Source organism: Gobio gobio (genome assembly GCF_949357685.1).
Source record: "Gobio gobio genome assembly, chromosome: 4".
Classification (NCBI taxonomy): domain Eukaryota; kingdom Metazoa; phylum Chordata; class Actinopteri; order Cypriniformes; family Gobionidae; genus Gobio; species Gobio gobio.
The window spans coordinates 46,367,412-46,388,504 of record NC_137100.1 but is presented as its reverse complement, the minus strand read 5'-3'; the positions used below and the strand labels follow the sequence as shown (position 1 = coordinate 46,388,504).

Sequence of the window (21,093 nt, the reverse complement as noted above, 5' to 3'; positions counted from 1 at the left end):
TCGGGCGGGCGGACGGACACACATACACACACACACACTCACTCTCTCACTCACTCACTCGGGCGGACGGACGGACACACACACAAACACACACTCACACAGGGGGGTTTTTGTGAAATGTGGGGACATTCCATAGGTGTAATGGTTTTTATACCGTACAAACCGTATTTTCTATCCCCCTACACTGCCCCTGCCCCTGCCCCTAAACCTACCCATCACAGGAAACTGCACAGTTTACTTTCTGTGAAAAAAAACTCATTCTGTATGATTTATAAGCATTTTGAAAAGTGAGGACATGGGTAACGTCCTCATATTTCACCCTCTTTTTGTAATAACTATGTCATACCCATGTCATTATACACATTTGTGTTCTATATTTCACAAAAACATGCCCACTCACTCACTCACTCACTCACTCACTCAAGTGGACACACACACACTCACTCACTCGCACGGACTCACACACACACTCGCTCGCTCACTCACTCACTCGCACGGACTCACACGCACACACTCGCACGGACACACAGACACTCGCTCGCTCGCTCACTCACTCACGCGGACACACACATACTCACTCACTCCCACGGACTCACACACACACACGTGCACAGACACACGCTCACTCACTCACTCACTCACTCACTCACTCACTCACTCACTCACTCACTCACTCACTCACTCACTCGGACTCACTCACTCGGACTCACTCACTCGGACTCACTCACTCACGCGGACACACACACTCACTCACTCGCACGGACTCACACACACACACACACACTCGCATGGACTCACACACACACTCACTCACTCGCACGGACATACACACACGCTCGCTCGCTCACTCGCACGGACACACACACGCTCGCTCGCTCGCTTGTAGAGGCGCTTATCTGTAGAGGCGGCGTCTAGGTCCTATTACGTAAAAGGTCCGCATATTCTGAGAGCTCTCGTTTGCTGGGCCTGGTGTCAATAAAAGCTTTTCTTTGACTAACAAGGAAGTTTTCAGCTCTGAAGCTTAGGATATTCAGGATATTCTTATATTACCATGACCTTTTATATATCAAAAGCTCAAGGAAAGTTGATTTCTCAGTTCATCACCCCTTTAAAATGGATTACATTTTATAAAATTATCAACAACATTTGTTGATTAATGCACAAAATCATCAATAATATTATTTGTGATTCTCTCTCACTGATTCTCTCCCAGATCTGTTCAAAACTTCAAAGCCCCTGAAATACACATAGTGGCTTTCTATGTTGTTTCAAATATTTGTGTAAAAAAGAGTCTCCAGACAACTTACAAGCTTAAACCTTCATGCATTATCACAAATTCAGTTGAAATAGCAAGTAACAGTAGAGCTGAATACCAAAACACTGGCATGACAAAGTTTACATCCATTTAAACAGAGGTAGAGAAAAGACCACATGAGAAATGATGACTGTTATGCTGCCTTCACATGCTACTGGAACTATCGTAAATATGAGTTTCCTAGGTCAAAATTGCACATGAACGCCCTCTGATGTCGTGTTTACCACTGGGAAGTTTGGAAATAATTTTGATACCCAAATTCCAGAGATGGGTGTGCCATAAACTTTAAACATGGTGGAGGGGAGAACTACTGCTGTGATGGGTATGATTTATAAGTTTTTTCCCCAAAACAGCTAGATCGTCTTGTCTTGTCATTAATGTAGTGCATATTTACATATACGAGTAATCATTTGTAGCGTACTGTTTTAAACACAGCGAAATGACAGAATCGGCAGAAAGCGGACTGGATAGCATCGTAAATGTTTATATGGTTGTCAGTGCATGTGAAAGGCCATATCATTTTGGTTTTAATAAGATTGTCCCAATAAATAGGCAAGAATAAATCTGGTGTTTTCCATATTCCTGTTTATTCCGACAACAAAGCACTTGAATGCAACAAGCTCGTAATTACGACTTCTGAAGTGAAATTATGAAATTTCCGATAGCACATAAAGGCAGCATTAGTGACGAATTAGCTTAGCAGTCCAGTGGTGGCTAACATTAGCTTTGTGCTGTGTCTTCAGCAATGATTCTGAGGTGCACTGTAGGTCCATTTGGTGTGCATAAAAAAATACATCTGGAACACTGAGAGCATAATAGTTTAGTTTCGAGGTGAAATTTTTATTCGGAAGGGTCTGGGCTTCATGGTGAGGCCAAATGTAGAGCTCAGATCAAGCTCCTGGCCTGGAATATTCTCTATGTGCAGGCGATGCAACAGGGTGGTTAAGAACACAAACATCTCCAGACGGGCAAAGCTGTCACCGAGGCAACGGCGTATTCCCATGCCAAAAATCATTACCTTCTCAGTGACATTTTTATTTAGATGGCCAGACAGGGCGAGGAATCGTTCTGGTCGGAAAGCCTCAGGATCACCCCAAATGTCACTTTTTGCCAAATAATAAGTTCAATTCAGTTATTTTATTTATTAATGCATATGCATATTATATAAAATATTATAAAAAAATATTTTACTTTTATTATGAAATTTAATTTATCATATATACACTGTCGTTCAAAAGTTTTTGATCAGTAATTTTTTTAATGTTTTTAAAAGATATTAAAAATGCAATTTTGTAAAATATTATTCAAATGTAAAATAACTGTTTTCTATTTGAATACATTTTAAAATGTAATTTCTGTGATGCAAAGGGGAATTTTCAGCATCATTGCTCCAGTCTTCAGTGTCACGCTCCTGCAGAAATCATTCTAATATGCTGATTTGCTGCTCAAGAAACATTTATGATTATTATCAATGTTGAAAACAGTTGTGTAAAACATTTTTTTCAGGATTCTTCGATGAATATAAAGTTCAAAAGAACAGCATTTATTTTAAGTAGAATCTTTTGTAACGTTATAAATGTCTTTACTGTCACGTTTAATCAATTTAATGCATCCTTGCTGAATAAATGTATTAATTAATTAAGTTCTCTCCCCCCCAAAAAAAACATTCTGACTGACCCAAAACTTTTGAACAGTAATACAATGTTACAAAAGCTTTCTATTTCAGATAAATACTGTTCTTTTGAACTTCCTATTTGTAAAAGAATCCTAAAAAATATGTTTTAAACAACTGTTTTCAACATTGATAATAATCATAATGTTTCTTGAGCATCAAATATCATATTAGAATGACACTGAAGACTGGCTGAGTAATGATGCTGAAAATTCAGCTTTGTCATCCCAGGAATAAATTACATTTTAAAATATATTCAAATAGAAAAGTTATTTTACATTTTAATAATATCTCACAATATTACTGTTTTTTAATAAAAATAAATGCAGCCTTGGTGAGCATAAGAGACTTCTTCTAAAAACATTAAAAATCCTACAGATCCAAAACTTTTGAATGGCATTATACGTTATTAAATAATTATATTACATAATTAGTTTTATATATATAATTATGTAATATAATATTTTATAATATTATATTCATTATACTTCATATTATAATATATTAATATAATAAACAATATTTATGTAATAAAAAGAGAGCCTCAGGGAACAAATATAATAAGAATGTGGCAGGAATGTGATACTTACATGTCGTGATTGACTTGATATTGGTTGATGAACACACACGTGTCTTTGGGGATGATGTATCCATTCAGTATAATGTTTTCAGTTGTGCTGAATAACATGATGAAGGAAAATGTGAGAAAATGTACCCGTTTATGAATGCAGTCCTATGATTATAGTATGATACTACAATACTATGATACTATAAACAAACAGAGAGAAAAATGGACTCACCAGTGAGGTATGGTGAAAGGCACGTAGGATGCATGACGAAACACTTCAAATATGAAAGCTTCCGTGTACGGCATGTTCGGCTTGTCTTTAAACTGTGGAAACTTGTTCATACCAACCTGGTTATCTAGGAAAGCACATATAGCAAATAATAAACACCCAGAAATTTTAAACTGAATTTAACAATATTATTTTGGACCTCACAAATTGTTTTAGCACTAGAAGATTTCTTTAAAAGAAAAAGCCACAACCAAAATCAGGACATTTCATGACAGACCTCATTCTAGATCAATTCCAGAGGGAGTCTTGCGTCAACAGATTACTGTGACCAATCGCGCGAGACCCAAGTGGACTAAACTCTTGAGGGAATGAAGCACATTGAGGAAATACGAGCTCATTGTGTAGTTGACCTCTGCAATTTATTGGCGAGATACCACCCACTGACCGCAAAAGAGACACTGAATTGTGCGACAAAATGTACACAAGCTTGCAAACTGCCAATTTTATCTACTTTATTACTGAGTTTGTCCTCAGTTCAACAGATCATACTAAATTGTTTTCAGATGTCTCTGTTTGCAGTCACTTCTGAATAACCCTCTAGATAAAATCTCATCTAAACAAAATAATTTCCTGTTTATGGCAAATTCCAAAAGACCGAAATGAAGTAAGGCTACAGGAAGACAAGTTTAGTTTTCTATCAAGCTCCACTTTCAAAATTGTGTATCGAATTGTCTATAATTTTTGGTTTCCTGAGTCTGTCTCACAACAAACCACAAATCCTAGCTAATGCAGATTCAGTTTCCCCAGGATGCCGCAGCACAGCTGAAGAAAGGGATGTGCATGATGGGAAATTGTTTCGTTTTTTTTCTCTCCAGTAAACACAATGTTGATTTGATTGGCCCTTTCTTGTCTTCACCTATCTCCTGGAGGATTTTAGCCTGGATGTCTGGAAACTTGATCAGGTATAAAAGACTCCACTGCAAACCGGTGATGATAGTGTCAAAACCTACAAGGAAAAAAGGCATTGGTTATGATCATAATCTGTAAACAGCTTCAAGACACAAGTCAAAATTAGCATATGGGCAACCTAATCGACAGAAGATGTGTTGTGGGCTGTTCTCAGGCTAAAAGAATGAAAATGAGTGGTTTGAGCTCCTCATGGGGGCTTGTTAAATACTATTTAACGAACAAGAACTACCAAGATGCATACACTGAAACAGGACTGAACAGCATGAGCCAAGAGCAGATGAAAAACATACATCTAAAGCAAATTCTCAGAAAAACCCAAGGTCTAATTCTAGATCAGCCTCCCCTGTGACAACAAAGAGCCAGGAAAAACATCTGGTTCTGGATGTAAATGTTTCTGTTGTATTTCTAAAAGCAAAATGTTGTTCACATTCGCACATTTATTCTCTTGACTCCTGGTCTCTCACCGGCTCCGAAGATGTCAATGACACTATGGACAATCTGCGAGTTGCTGAGCACGGCCGTTTCCTCGTCCTCATGCCTGTCCTCACACATTGCTATAAGGGCATCAGTGATGTCCCGGATACAGTTCTGTACAAAAAAATCACGGAGAATCAGCAAAATGTTTCAAATGTGGAATGTATACTCCTTTTATATGACATTTACATCCTTCTTGTTCCTGGCCATGTATGCGGGTGCCTTCCCAACACATGCAGACTTTGTTTACACCAAAATCAACTGCGCATGAGAATATTGTAGTTTGCATAAACAGAAACAAATTATCACTTCACATGCGCTCTGAAAGAGAGATCTCATTATATTTTGGAGTATAGGTCAAATCAAATAGTTACTGAAAAAAACATTATACCATACTGTTCAAAGTTTGAGGCCAGTAAGATGCAAGGATGAATTAAATATATCAAAAGTGACAGTCATTTTCAAAATTGCTAATAAGAAATGTTTCCTGAGCACCAAATCAGCATATTAGAATGATTTCTGAGGGATCATGTGATATTGAAGACTGTAATGCATCAGAAAATTCAGCTTTACCATCACCATCACATTAAGAAATTACATTTTAATTTATGTTAAAACAGAAAAAAATTATTTTAAAATGTAATATTTCACAAAGCTACTGTTTTATTGAATTTACTGTATTGTATTTTGATTATTTGATTACTAATATATACATGCTGACAGATTTTCTGCTAATGAAGGATGTATAAATGTATGGAGTATATTCATAACCTCTGTCCGTACACTCAACTGATCTCATTCTTATCTCATGAGATAAGAAGAGAAGTAATCTGAGGCTTCTGACACTAACAATCTGCCACTCATCTCTGGGATAAAATAAACATGTTCCTGCAGGAATGCTTGGTCTTCTCATCCGTTTATTTCAACATTATTACCCTATCAAAGCTGATGAGATGATCCCTTATGTTGCGCTCCATGAAGCTGTTCATTCTGCCAATGTACTGGACCATCTTTCGCAGAGACGGACTGGGCAGGTAACGGAAGATAGGAAAAAAGTCTGCCAGATTCCCTGAAGCAAAGAGGCGCAGCACTTCATTATTGATGTGGACGATGGTGAGGAACTCTTTATCGTTATGGGCATACCGCTTGCCAAAACACAGAGTGCAAACCACATTAGCAACTGAGGTCACTAGCAACTTAACTGGGTCGAGCCCTGAATCTCCAACCTTATCTCCTTGTTCCTTCAGAGCCTCCACCAACTCCATGGCCTCTGTGCAGATCCGTTCCTCCAAAAGACATGAGGCGCTTGAGTCTCTGGGCTCAGCTTGGGAGAAGGTCCTCAGGGCATTTCTGCAGATCTTTTTGTGCAGCACCCAAGCTTCGCCATACTTCTCACTAAATGTCATACTGGTACCATTAGCGACTGCAGAGAATGTAAAAAGGTCCGGACGTCCAGCAAATGCCTCTCCTTGCCGTACCAGAGCCTCCTTGATTGTAGAATAGCCGCTCAAAACAACTACCACAAGAGATCCCATTTGCATCTGGAACACATCTCCATACTGAACCCTCAGGTTAGTTAATGACAAATGGATTTGTTCCCCAATCTGGAAAAGGTTGCCCACTAATGGCCAAGGTCTGGGACCTGGGGGAAAGGAGCCGCCTGGTCCTTTCCGTCGCACATGAAGAGCCAGCAAGAGCAGAGCGAAGGCACAGAGGAACAGAGTCACTCCAGATGTAGTCGTGAGGTAAAACTCTTCAAGATACATTGCATACACTGCAAAGAAGAAAAAGACTGTGATTTTTTTTTTTTTTTTTTAAGAAAAAAAGGGGTTTAACGCATAAAGCACAATACACTGTTCTATTTTACACTCTCTAAATAGCTTTAAAGAAGAAACTTTAGTGAAATTAAAACCTTATAATAGAGTTATTGTATGAATGTATATTTAGCCTGGAGATATCCTGGAGATAGAAGGGAAAAAAATGACAGAACCGACCAAGGACAAATAGGTAAACTAAAATAAATAAAATAATTTGCATATCTTCTTACCCTTGAAAACCGCTCCCGCGTTTGCAATCAAATACTTCCAAAGTTTCACCAGCTGAAAAATGGCTGAGCGCGAGGACTCTTTTAAGAACGTGTCTCCACGACTGCACAAACACAGACTGATTCTCAGAAGCAGAGGAGAACACTAGAGGGGCGTCGAGATGATCGATGTACAAGGCAAGCATGAATGAAAGCCAATGAGATAAACTGAAGAAAATGTTATTTAAAAAAAAAAAAAAAATATATATATATATATATATATATATATATATATATATATATATATATATATATATATATATATATATATATATATATATATATATATATATATATATATATATATATATATATATATATATATATATATATATATATAGGCTACAGTGCGTGTTTCCACACGATGGCAGTGTTTTAAAACCCACGCTTCTGAAAGCTTACAGCCTTTATTACAAATCGAGGGGGAGTGACAAAACTCGATTAAAACAATTGTATGGGTATTTTAACAATTATATGACAGTAATGAAATAATACTGGCAGCTGTGCACAATTGCATCGATGGTTTCTGCATGCATTTGTCAGGGAGGGTTTTAAAAATTAGATTTATAATAAAATAAAATAAAATACTTAATTAAAAAAATAGTATTATATATTTAATAGTATGCATATCGATCATTCGATAAATCGATTACTTTACTATATTGGTAGACGTTATTTGCTGTAAAATAAAAATAAATAAATAAATATAAAAACACGCAAACCATTATCCTTAAAAAATGTATAGGCTACTTTTTTTTTCTTTTTTTTTTGTCTGTTGTGGACTGACAAAAATTGCATTCTTGTCTGTGGAAGTAGATTTGTCATAGACGAAACTCCTGTAATTAAAAGTAGCCAACTGTTCTACTTAATTATTTAATATGTGGTATGGGACCACCACATATATGAAAGAAGGAAATGCTGATCGACTGACCTCTCGGTGAGCTATTGAACATGCTGGATCTCAATACTTATCACTGCACATATAGGGTGAATTCAGGGTGATTGGGACACTTTTTCCAAGTCATCTCAATGGCAAAAAGTGTCCCAATCACCCTAATTTGATTTAACTTGGTAGTAGTTTAAAATAATACTAATAACATTTAAAATAATAATAACAAGCATAAGCAAATACAAATGATATAATATCTTATATTCACAATGTTGCATTTATGAGTATCTTGTTCTAAAATTAAAGTTTAAATTGATGTTTTCAGGGTTCCTCTTGATACCTGCAAAATATTTTTATTATTTTATTTATTCATTCATTCATCTTACAAATGATTGTAAAAGTAATTTTAACAACTAAATATAAAGTAATAAAGTAATTTTGACAACTATCCAAGCATAAAGGCACAAAAAGGGGGACCATAAGAAGGGAATCCAATTCATGACAACATGTTTATTTCATCCTATAGAATCCTAATCTGTTTGCAACAATAATGGAATTTATTTGATGACTAAACCACTACAGACATGTATATCCATAAACCTTTTATTGCACTTATTTAAATAGCATACAAATACATTTTACACAAAAAATATTTACAACAACAGAACCTCCTCACTGTAATAGTATTACAATTTGATGTGGACCCATATTTAGTATGACTGTGGAGTGTGTGTATATATACATCCTTCAAGCACTATCTTCGTGGTGGTGGTCCACCTCTCCCTCTTCCCATCCCTTGACCCGGTGGAGGTCCACGGCCATTACCTGGGAGAGGCCCAGGTGGCCTGGGGCCTGGAGGGCGAGTCACTGGTGCCCGAGGATTTGCCGCAGCCAAAGACACATCCCTCTGAACATGTACCCCTTTCCCGGTGGCTGCAGCGCCTGGTTTGCCTGTCACTTTTGGTGACTTGCTAAGCTGGTCAGGTGGTTTCTCTGTAATAAAAATGGCAAGTTTGTCACAGAAACAGACACCATTGTGAATGAAGTCTGTTCCACACTCAAGTTTGAAGATTACAAGACTTTGGACTCTCCTACAATGTCTGCACCAGTAAGGGAAACATGCAAAAGAAACATGTCATGACTAGTTCAATGAGTTGTTTAGTCTACTGACCATCCTCTTCAGCAGATGGAGGGGGAATCAGGGACTTGTTGGGCATAAGATCCTCCAGGTCTTTCATCACCTGGTTTGTGCTGTCCTTGTTGTTCCTTCTGTTCTTCTCCTCATCTCTTTGCTAAATGATAGAGCAGAAAATATAGACCGATAGCTGACACTGCTGATGACAGACAACTTTACCGTCATTTACAAAAAATGTTAACCAACCATTTGCATTTTGCGTTTTAATTCCAGGTTAGCGTTCTGATATGCTTTGGACACAGCATTCAGGTAATAAATAGCCAACCTATCAGAGACGAGACAGACAGATAATTGTATTAAATGCAAGTAAATCACGTAGCATTTACCTTTATATATTTTACATAAGGTGACTACTCACACCATGAGCAAGACTGCAGAAATGATGAGGCCTGGGTTGGATGCATAGCTGAAGATGTTGGCCATAAATGGTGGCAAGTCCTTCTCTATAGTCTCCATGATCACATCAACCATCTTATCTTTACCACTGTGGAGAGACATGGATCTCATAATGCTCAGGACATTTATGGTTTAACAGAAAAATTTGAATAAACAATGTCTGAGTTCAACTGAGTTTTGTAACGTTTTAAGACATACTTGTTAAAAATATCCTGAAGTATAAGTATTTTATAAGATCTCATGTATTAATTTTCCTTATGGAATTATGGAAGTTCCCATTTCCACCAACATAAGAAAAATGCTATAATTTTTAAAAATTATGATATAAAAAGTCAAAATGATGACACATCAAGTACATGCATAATATATAATTTCAACTTTATCTTATAATTACTTAGTATGTCATAATTTTGACTTTTTAATCGCATGCCTTAGTGTCATAATTTCAACTTTAAACTTAAACTCTGTGGACCCTGTACAGGAATGTCATTTTAGCAGTGGTTTATGAAACTTCAAAGGGTTTCCTTTAAAATGACACCAAAATTGTGTATTTAGACCACTGTATGTGGGTATGGGAAGCTTTTCAATTTGGGTAGGCCAAATCCAGACGGAAATCCCAAAAATGGTCCCAGAGCTTAAGAGGTTAAATCTCATAATGACTCTAATGAGTGTCATAATTTTGACTTTTTATCTCATAATTATGATTTACCAAAGCATGACTTTTTTTCTTATGTGGCGTAAATGGGCTTCCATATTTAATAAATTAATATGGATAGCAAGTCTATTCCTACAGGAATAATTTGTTGCAGTTCAGGCATAAGTACATAAATCTTGTTAAGGTTTAAAAGCTACCTGAAGGGTCCACAGTCAAAAGACGGTGGCAGGGTCATAATGGAGTAGATCACAGGCATGAGACTGAGGAAGAGGACGAGGAGGAGCAGTCCCATGTAGAAGTTATTCGAACGTGAGGCCTTGAACACTCTCTCATGGGGAACGTTACAGGCCATCACTGCCCAGCACTGGTAATACATGGAGCTCAATAGACGCAACACGTTTATGCCCACCAGTCCAGGGGCGTAAAATGCACCCATCCTGAAACACACATTATGTGAATTCATCACACTGTCCTTCACCGAAATGCTGCGTTTTCACTCGCATTACCTACTTACCAGATCATTCCCTGGTTGAAGATGAGCCCAAGTACATTACCACTGATGTCAAACTCTCCATAAGATGGCTGTAGAAACACAAACACACACACACATGCATAAATATCTGTATGCATGACAACACAGAAAGAGATGTCACAGTAAAAGATACCTCTCGCTGTCTCTCTCTCTCTCTCTCTCTCTCTGTAATTAAGTGCCCTGAATGGTGTAGTGTGTCTCTCTGTGACTCTGGTTGTAAAGCAGCCCTATCACCTATCCTGCCACCTTCTCATGGTGTTCAGTTGACCTCGGATGAGTGAGTAGTATGTTACCTATATCGAGTGACAGGAAAATGAGGGCGACAGGGCAAAGCCATATAGAGCAGTAATTTCTGAGCACAAAATAAACTTTTGATGAGAATATACTTAACCTGACAATCACAGTCACCCAGGTTTCTACCATCTACCCTCTTCTTGATGGGAACGTCCAATCATTGCTAAAATGCTAAGAACTAAACTTCACAACTAAAATGTGCATCTGACCGAGGTCATCCAACTGATACAGCTTGTTTACACAGTGTTACATAAGTAACTTGAATAACAGCAGGGTGTGAGGTTGGACTTACAAAGCCAGCTTCAAGATCCCAACACCAGCAATAGTTGAGGAATCTCACAATCACGGCTCGTAGGAAGTCCCCTATCAGAATGGTCAGATATGTAACCTGGATGTCGGATACGGTGAGTTTTACAAACTCCTGTGAGGAAATGAAACAGCAGATTTTAACCATATAAAGCCTACTGTATTATACTGAATTAATCAATAATGTAGTACATTTTTGAGCAGGTTTTAGCTACTTTCCATTGAAAATAGTAGCCAACACTGAGCAGGGTTAAGCCCTGACTGTTACTGACAAGTTTGGTGATGTTAATGCTGACGGTACCTACAATGCCAACTTCTGTCTCCCAGCATGGCCCCCTGATGACATCAGCTGGGGAGATGTTTGGAGGGGGGATGTTTTCTGTGATGTTGTGCTGTAAGGTGTAGTTGGCATAGTATTCTTTAAGAGCCCAGATGGTTTCGTTTTTTATCTGTTTCTCGTTTTCAAGCTGTGAACATACAATACCAATGAAATGATTCACATAAAATGTAATCGGTATATGTATAAGGGCTCATCCCAAAACTCTTAAACAGAGTAAAATCCCCTTTTCATTATGTTTATGGTCACTAGACCACCTATGGTCATACCTTTGCATTGACTTCATCAAACAGGGCAAACAGAAAAGTGTACAGGTTGCCGAGAAAGAGGGCAAAGATTCTTCCCAGCTGCCATTTTAGGGCGATTCGAGGGTGATAGTCTTCCAGCTCCCCTATAACCTCAAACAGAGGTGGACACACCAAGCCCAATAGGGACATCACAATTTCAACCTGACCAAAGAAGAAACAGAGTTTCAAAATTTCATTGTTTTTTTTTCATATGCCATCACATTGGATAAAAGAAAAGGGGTACCTCATTTTTTTGAAGCCATGTCAATTCATTCCTGTCCTTTTTGGCAAATTCTTGAGATCTTTTGACCACAGTGTAGATGAGGTATCCACTCCCACCCAAGCAGCACAGGATGAGAACGTTGGCTAGGACACGTAGAAAGCGGCGCAGGTGAATGTTCTCATCCTTTAGGTTTTCCTGCTCATCCACTATAGATTCCTGAGGGAATAAGACTCAAGTTAATGTTTGATTTGATCAGTCTAGCTATGCAGACCCAACCATTTTTCACATCACAGTGAAACACAACACCGTTCTTTTATACTATTGCTGTTATTAACCTTGAAGCTAGTGGTGGTGGAGGCGAACTTGTTGTCAGCTGTCTCTGGGTTTCCTATAAGGTAATCCCAGCTAGTAAACAGCTTCCAGCAAAAGGTGAAGGCACTATCTTCTGCTCCATCTCCTCCTTCATTGGCATTCCTTGCCATTCTAGAAGAAGGAAGGCCATAAAAAAGAAAGAAAGAGGTTCCACATTATCAGCAAAAAGAGCATTGTCGTGAGTAAAACCCAATACAGAGTGGCATTGTCAATGCTGCAGATGTAGTTATTAGACTCACGTTCTGATAACCACCATTAGACTGTAGCCAAATATCCCAACACCAACCAAAAGATATGACAGAGGTAACCGGAACTGCAGGAATCCAATACTTCGTTGATTATTGTAGAAACCATAAAACATAACGGAGTACTTGCAATAACCCTGTAAAAAGGTATAATATCCAAATAAGACAATAGCAATCTTACAACCTCTTTTACACAGAATCCAAAAGTAAAAAATCCTTACGCCAAACTCAAACAGGACAGAGAAGTCCATGGCAGTATCCTGTTCCTCTCTGGGGACCGTTTTTCTAGGAAGGGAGCCATAAGGCATGCCCATCAGTACCTACAAAGAGAAAAATACAGATCTTATTAGTGTAGCTTTTATTTTATATTTCTCTTCTATGGGTGTGAAGGAATTTGAATTTGTCTGCTGCATTTAACCCATTCAAATTAGTGCAAACTCACACACTGCAAACCAGTGTCGACACACACACCAGGAGCAGTGGGCAGCCATTTTTGCTGTGGCGCCCGGGGAGCGATTGGGGGTTAGGTGCCTTGCTCAAGGGCACCTCAGTCATTTTCTGCCTGTATTGATATTCTCTAACAATTAGGCCATGCCTGCCCTGTTAGTAGTATTGTGAAATATTATTACAATTACTATTTTGATATATTTTAATATCATGGAAAAGCTGAATTTTCAGCATCATTACTCCAGTCTTCAGTGTCACATGATCCTTCAAAAATCATTCTAATATGCTGATTTGGTGCTCAAGAAACATTTCTTAGTATTATCAATGTTGTGCTGCTTAATATTGATGTGGAAACCGTGATCACATTTTTTTTTTTTTTATATCAATATATTGTAAAAACCTTTACCTCACACATTAAGGATCTTTAGGTTTATTCAGAATATAAACTACTGTACCAAAGTTTGCGGTTTCCACAAAACCAAAGTTTACCAATGTATCACGGTTTCCACAAAAATATTAAGCAGCACAACATTGATGATAATAATAATAATAAGAAGAAGAAATGTGTCTTGAGCAGAAAATCAGCATATTAGAATGATTTCTGAAGGATCATGTGACAATGAAGACAGGAGGAATGATGCTGAAAATTCAGCTTTGCATCACAGAAAAAAATGACTCTTTAAAATATATGAAAACAGAAACATAATATTTCACGATAATACTAACAGTAGTGTACATTGCCTTAAGGTGTATAAACAAAGACATTAGCATCACATCTCACCTCTGGCATAACAACAAGTCCAAACATAAAGCCGAAGAGAACAAGATTTAATCCATACATCCAGCGCAGGAAAATGAAGTAGGAGGCAACAGATGACCCAAAGTGACCTGTGAGAATAAAACAGATGAAAAGAGATTAAGAAACACAGTGAACTCTGAAAATACAGATTTAGATTAAAAAAAGAAAAAGAGATGAACAGACTTTCCACTTCTTTTATGCGACTCTCCCAGGGAATGCATGCCGTCTTGAAGTTTTCAAAGTCTCTATTGAATTTGATTAATTTCTAAGAAACAAACAACGAAATATTCAGTGATTGCGTTTAAAATGCAACTTGTCAATATGGAATATGGAATGCTGTACCTTAGTCATCATGACTTTGAATGCATAGAGTCTCCTCCCCTTTCCTTTGCCTAAAGCCCCTTCAAACTTTTCTACAAACCCCTGGGCTTCTCTAACAGGTGATATAAATAGAAACTTGTATTAGTATGGAAATAAGATGTATGACATTTTGGTTGTTTCAGATTTCAACAGAGCACAAGTATTTCACCCCATCTTGTTGGGGTTGTGATCTTTACATGCTGCTATAGGGTGAATTTAGGGATTGAATTTTGTCAGAATCAACCTGAATACACCCTACATGTGTAGACGCCGGACCAGTCCACTAAGGCTGGTTCTGCTTGTATTACGCAGCATGAACATTCAACATTGTATAGTAAGCACCAGAGACAACACTAGGAAAAAATATCATGTTTCATTCACAACCTTCACAATCTGTAACCTGAGCCTACAGCCAATTAATTAACTCATCAATGAATAATGAATGTGATGAATGTGAACAGTGCAGATGGGATGGACACAAGCCCCCGGTTTCACAGACAAGACTTAAGCTAGTCCCAGACTAAAATGCATGTTTGAACTGTCTTGAACTGAAAACAACTTGTTATTGTTTTGCACAACAGTAATGTTTTTTTTTCTTCTAAAACCGGTTTATAAAAGCTACTTAAATGCCCTTATTGAACTAAGGCCTAATCCTGGCTTAATCTAAGCCCTGTCTGTGAAACTGGGCCAAGGTGAATGAATTCCCTAACTAGAGGATAAACCCTCACCCTGTACTCACCCTTTTTGGAACTGTTGGAACATTCTTTAAAATAGCTTATTTTGTTTTCCTCAGAAAAAAAGTCACACAGGTTTGATTTGAAATGACATGAGGGTGAGTATATGATGACATAACTTTCATTTTTGGGTGATCCAACCATGGAACCATTTTCACATGGAAATAGTATGGGGACCATGGTAATTGTAGTTAACTAAACTAAAACCATAAAAAAAAATGCTTGAAATACAATATTTTTAAAAAGCTAGCAAATTGCCACAGACACATTTCTCATTTATTTAGTTTAACTTGGAAAAAAAAGAATAAAAACTATTTATGCTTTTTTTAAATGGAAGGTTACACTTTATTTTAAGGTGTCATTGTTACAGTGTAATTATGCATTTAAGTACTGCGTTATAATAATTAACTATACTTACTATAGGGTTAGGGTAGGATTAGGTTTTGGTTGAGGGTTAGGTACCTGTAATTATGCATAATTTACTCTTATTACTATAGTAAGTGCATGTAACATACACTATATTGCCAAAAGTATTGGGACACCCCTCCAAATTATTGAATTCTGGTGTTCCAATCACTTCCATGGCCACAGGTGTATAAAATCAAGCACCTAGGCATGCAGACGCTTCTACAAACATTTGTGAAAGAATGGGTCACTCTCAGGAGCTCAGTGAATTCAAGTAAATATTCTATGGTCTACTGTTAATGGTTTTATAATAAAGTGGAAGCAATTGGGAACAACAGTAACCCAGCCACGAAGTGGTAGGCCATGCAATATCACAGAGCGGGCGTACAGTGCACAGAAATCGCCAACTTTCTGCCGAGTCAATAGCTACAGACCTCCAAACTTTGTGTAGCCTTCAGATTAGCTCAAGAACAGTGTGTAGAGAACTTCATGGAATGGGTTTCCATGGCCGAGCAGCAGCATCCAAGCTTCACATCACCAAGTGCAATGTAAAGCATCGGATACAGTGGGGTAAAGCACGCCACCACTGGACTCTAGAGAAGTGGAGACGTGTTCTCTGGAGTGGCGAATCACAATTCTCTATCTGGCAATCCGATGGATGAGTCTGGGTTTGGAGGAACTTGACTGGCCTGCACAGAGTCCAGACCTCAACCCGATAGAACAACTTTGGGAAGAATTAGAGCAGAGACTGCTGCGAGCCAGGCCTTCTCATCCAACATCAGTGCCTGACCTCACAAATGCGCTTCTAGAAGAATGGTTAAAAATTCTCATAAACACACTCCTAAACCTTGTGGAAAGCTTTCCCAGAAGAGTTGAAGTTGTTATAGCTGCAAAGGGTGGGCCAACTTCATATTAAACCCTACGGATTAAGAATGGGATGTCATTCAAGTACATGTGAATGAAAAGGCAGCCGTACCAAAACTTTTGCCAATATAGTGTATTTAACAAGAACACTGTAAAATAAAGTATTGCCAAATGGAACATATACAAAAATAAAATATTTCAAATATTATCTATATATTATATAATATTAACTTTAAAATTACGTTGATAATTGTAAAAACCTACAAAGCACCTCATTATAGCCTGTGGTGGACCAGATCGACATCTGTATTGTTTGGGCATGACCATATGACCTTATGGCACTTTGTACATGAGATCTCTGAAGAGAATTGTACCCAAACATGCATGCAAATACTGCCCTCAAGAAACATCAGCATGCATAAAACAGCATCAAGCTCATGAAACTGTAACATACCTCTCACCTACCAGAAGTTACCTATCTAGAAGCTTTGCCAAGTGAGTGTCCCCTTTGTGGCACAGTTTCTTTCCCTAAAGCTTTCAGGGCCCATGTTACTGATGCTTTCTTGGGCAGTGAGTCGGTCTCTACTAACTTTTGAGGGCACTTGTCCAAACTCTCACTTGTCACCCACACTGGCCAATTCCACTGGGCAGTCTGAGGTAAAGGTTCAGACGGAGGCCACTAGGTAATGAATGCATTGGCGCGGTCTCTGTGTCAAGTGATTTATCTCAAAGTACAATCAAGCGCATTTTGGATCATGGTGATTCGTTACCTAAACTTTTTGTCACCTTCAAAAGCACCATGTCATACTGATCATAATTCAAACTACTTCCATGCTTCCAAAAAGAATTTTTAAAGCCAGTAAGAAGAGCTCCTTTAAACATCAGCTTAAAGTGCATTAAGAGACGTGAAGATGCAAGAAAGCAGAAGCACAGCAGCTTGTAAGCTTTAATGAAGCACATAAACAAACATGAAACTCATGCTAAATAAATGAACTTCAGTTAGAGTTAGAGGTAACGGACACAAGAGCGCAAACAACGAGGGAATGAAGGAAATCCATTTTACTTCAGGCACTTGAGTCTCCTCTTCATGCGCCAGGGTTTGTTCCGAAGTGTCGCTATCAGTTTTTTCTTCTCCTCCACTTCTTCTTTTAGTCGGGCCATCTCTCCCTCAGACAAAGACTCATCCGAGTTGTCATCCGAGGAACCGCTGCAGAACAAAGCCGAGACCCAAGAGTCAGCAGTCAGTCCTTTAAGTCCAGTTTACCAGTATATTCCACAAGGATATTGTTGTTTTGGTGCATAAAATGAGTTCTAGTCAAGTCAAAAGTTCTAGTGAGCAGGATAGCCATGAAAAGCACTTCCAGATCATCAGTTGGAAGGCAAAAGAAAAAAAAGAATAATGAAATGTCCAGCTGAAACCAAAAGTGTATAGCCAATGACAACAATACTACTTTATATTGGTTGCTGAAAAATTGTCTCTCTAAATCTGTCACACACACAACACATCTATATACGTATATAGGGGTGAGTTCAGGTTTTAGTGAATAATTTCATCTTTAAATAAATAAATAAATAATATATATTTATATCAATACAATACAATATTATGATAACAACACTTCTGCGGATGCTCATAGGTTTTAGTTCCTTGGCTGCATTTTACCACACATTTTGTAATATGAATAGTTGAGAACATTCAAAAGTTATTTTATGGCAATAGATGTGTATGGCTGTGGAGGTATTGAGGAGTGTTGAACGGCACCATGTGTGTGTGTGGCGTGGAGAGGGAGGCTAGAGAATACTGCACCTGCTGTGTTTGCCTTTGTTCTTTTTCTTATCCTTGTCGTCATGTTTATCCTTCCCTCCTTTTCCTGCTGCTTTTCCATTCCCCTTCTCCTTGTTATTCTCCTCCTCTTTGTCCTTCTTATTTGTGCCTTTTCTCCCTCCCTTTCTTTTATCTACTTTTTCTTCTTCGCTCTCCTCTTCGGAGTCATCTTTCTTGGCAGCCCTCTTCTTCGCACCTGCTGGTTTCTTTCTTCTTCCTTTCTTTTCTTCCTCACTCTCGTCTTCACTTACTGCCTTCTTCTTTCGGCCTTTCCTCTTCCGTGGAGCCTCATCCTCCTCTTCCTCTTCCTCGCTCTCCTCGCTATCTGCTGGCTTGGCTTTCCTTCCTCGAGCTGCAGGCTTCGGTTTATTCCTGCCTTTTGCTCTTCTTTTTGAATCCACTGAAAAGAAGGAGAAAACGTGTGTATACACACACACACATACATTTTTTTTTTTTTTTTACAAAATACATTATGTAAGATGACTGCATGGCAAAAAAATTATACAATATTTTCAAATATTATAAAAAGTAATAATATAATAAATAATAATATAATGATAAATAATAATTATGTTAATAAAAATAAAATATATTAGCCAAAAAATTCAACCACCTTCAAAACTTACCGTCACTTCCACTATCATATTCTGCATCGATTTCCATCCCAACTGTAACACACACACACAGACATACACTGTATTAATGTTATGAGAATTTATTTTAAATACTTTCACAATAACTCAAAAACACAGCTATTTAACATCCTGTCAGTTGAGTGCACTTCATTGCACACATGAAATATTGTGTTAATCATTGAAACATTTAACATCTATTAGGTAAACCTGCTAAATAAGGGTCATCATTCAAACACTCACTCACAAAAATATAACGGCACGAAACAACAGCACAACATATGCCTATACCAGTTGTAAAATCATCAACTTTACTATATTAGAATATAAATACTATATCAGTATAAAACTGTATAAAAGTATAAAAGTTGTGTATGGCTGTGGAGGTACTTTTATACACAGTATAAAAGTTGCAAATAGTTACCCAACCTATTCATATGTAGATGGATGCGTCTGAAACGAACGGTCTACTAGTACACATTGGGTAGCACTTTATTTTACAGTCCTTTTCCACATGTACATACTATGTACTTATTATAGTAATTACAATAACTGTGTAATAACTAGGTACTAACCCTGAACCCCTAAACCTTAACCTCTATATTACCCAGTACTTTCTTAGGTAAGTACACTGTAAGTACATGTAAGTGCACATACTGTAAAATAAAGTGCAACCACACACGGAATTAAATGGAATCAATATGCATCAGAACGATCATTTTCTGATATTCAAATCTACTTACCATCATCCATGCTTATCGCAATATCATTTTTTCTGCGGGGCATCTTGCCGGTTCGAGTTTGAGACCTGCTATTCACTCTTGAGGCACAAGTAGAGGCATCTCAGGCATCTAGAGCTGATGACACACCTGACTGTCAGGTGGGTCTCTGTTAACTGGCTCTCCACTCCTAAAAAAGGAATCAAATGTCTCCTTGACTACCGTAAAGGGTAGTCAAGATCTTAAGCAGTGAGAGCCAGCAAACAAAACGCCAGTATACAGGGCATATTAAAGATTCAAATAATCAGAATAATCAAGGTGTCTCTCATGATACCTAAACACAAAGAGGTTTGCTAAATGAAGAAAATAAATATTTTTTTTCTAGAATTAAAATAAGAAAATAATAGTCTCAGAAATAATGTGAAGTTCTGATTAAATTATTCTTCTTTAAGAGAAGTTTATAATTCTTCATTAAATTCATGTTAATAAAAAAAGGTTCAATAACTCATTTTTGGAATTTAGTTAAAGAGGTTAAAAAAACATTTTATATTCTCACACTGCACTTTTTTTACTGGTTCCATTACAGTACAACAGATTCAGGTAACACTGTTTTTTAAGGTGGTGTAGTTACATGTTACTACATGCACTTATTGTAGTAATAACAGTAAATGATGCATAATTACAAGTAACTAACCCTAAATAACATGTAGTTAATTAATATTACTCAGTACTTATTTGAGTAAGTATATTGTAGCTACGTCAACTTAAAATAAAAAGTGTAACCCAGATTCATATACAGAACTATAGTATAATTATGTTTAACTTTAGTTACATTTCTGTCTTTGTTCTTCAATTTGTGTAAATGACAAGGCATTGTGTCAGCAGGAAGTTGTAACCTTCTTGTTCAGACACAGCGCAGAAGCCGAATACCATTAATTGTTTTTAAGAGTTAATTATGTACAAGAGGTCTACTACTATAACATCCGGTAACAGAACTACATTCACACAGATCAGATGTCCAGCATATAAAAGTGACTTCTTTGTGGTGGCCGAAAGTAAGCTACAGGATGTTGTGAAAACCTTCTCATGGTTCACAAAAAGGTTCAAAATAAACGCAAAAATGCTGTGAAAAATCTAAATTCATTATATTATATTTTGTTTCTTTTCTTTTCTTTTGCATGTGGTTTTTGTGAATTTTACTTACTTCCAGTTCAGATTAATACATTTTATAAATGCAGGTACATTAGACAAATCAATTGGATAAAAC

The 21,093-nt window shown here is 37.5% G+C and overlaps 2 protein-coding genes across 2 annotated transcripts; both read right to left on the bottom strand.

Annotated features, from left to right (window-relative positions):
- Nucleotides 1-1,091: 1,091 nt before the first annotated feature.
- On the bottom strand, nt 1,092-7,386 carry cyp1d1 (cytochrome P450, family 1, subfamily D, polypeptide 1). The gene is made up of 7 exons (XM_079813843.1): nt 7,275-7,386; nt 6,163-7,001; nt 5,218-5,341; nt 4,701-4,790; nt 3,788-3,911; nt 3,578-3,664; nt 1,092-2,418 (listed from the first exon to the last, which is right to left on the bottom strand). Exons 2-7 carry the CDS (start codon nt 6,991-6,993, stop codon nt 2,136-2,138), a joined length of 1,539 nt encoding a protein of 512 aa, XP_079669969.1. The 5' UTR covers nt 6,994-7,001; nt 7,275-7,386; the 3' UTR covers nt 1,092-2,135.
- A 1,567-nt stretch (nt 7,387-8,953) lies between these two features.
- tmc2b (transmembrane channel-like 2b) lies at nt 8,954-19,893 on the bottom strand (the record flags this gene model as incomplete). Its single annotated transcript, XM_079814225.1, has 20 exons — nt 8,954-9,192; nt 9,371-9,491; nt 9,581-9,659; nt 9,753-9,878; nt 10,643-10,882; nt 10,960-11,027; nt 11,564-11,692; nt 11,883-12,044; nt 12,184-12,363; nt 12,446-12,640; nt 12,760-12,907; nt 13,036-13,178; nt 13,263-13,361; nt 14,270-14,376; nt 14,471-14,552; nt 14,630-14,720; nt 17,714-17,857; nt 18,458-18,875; nt 19,102-19,143; nt 19,851-19,893. 20 exons carry the CDS (start codon nt 19,891-19,893, stop codon nt 8,954-8,956), a joined length of 2,856 nt encoding a protein of 951 aa, XP_079670351.1.
- Nucleotides 19,894-21,093: the final 1,200 nt, after the last annotated feature.

Bases quoted from the DNA above. Each gene is read 5' to 3' on its own strand.
- cyp1d1 (XM_079813843.1), bottom strand. From the start codon at position 6,993: ATGTATCTTGAAGAGTTTTACCTCACGACTACATCTGGAGTGACTCTG. The intron at 3,912-4,700 runs GTGAAGACAAGA...GTGCTTTCCTAG, and splicing joins TAAAATCCTCCAGGAGATAG to ATAACCAGGTTGGTATGAAC. The intron at 3,665-3,787 runs GTGAGTCCATTT...CATGTTATTCAG, and splicing joins CCTTTCACCATACCTCACTG to CACAACTGAAAACATTATAC.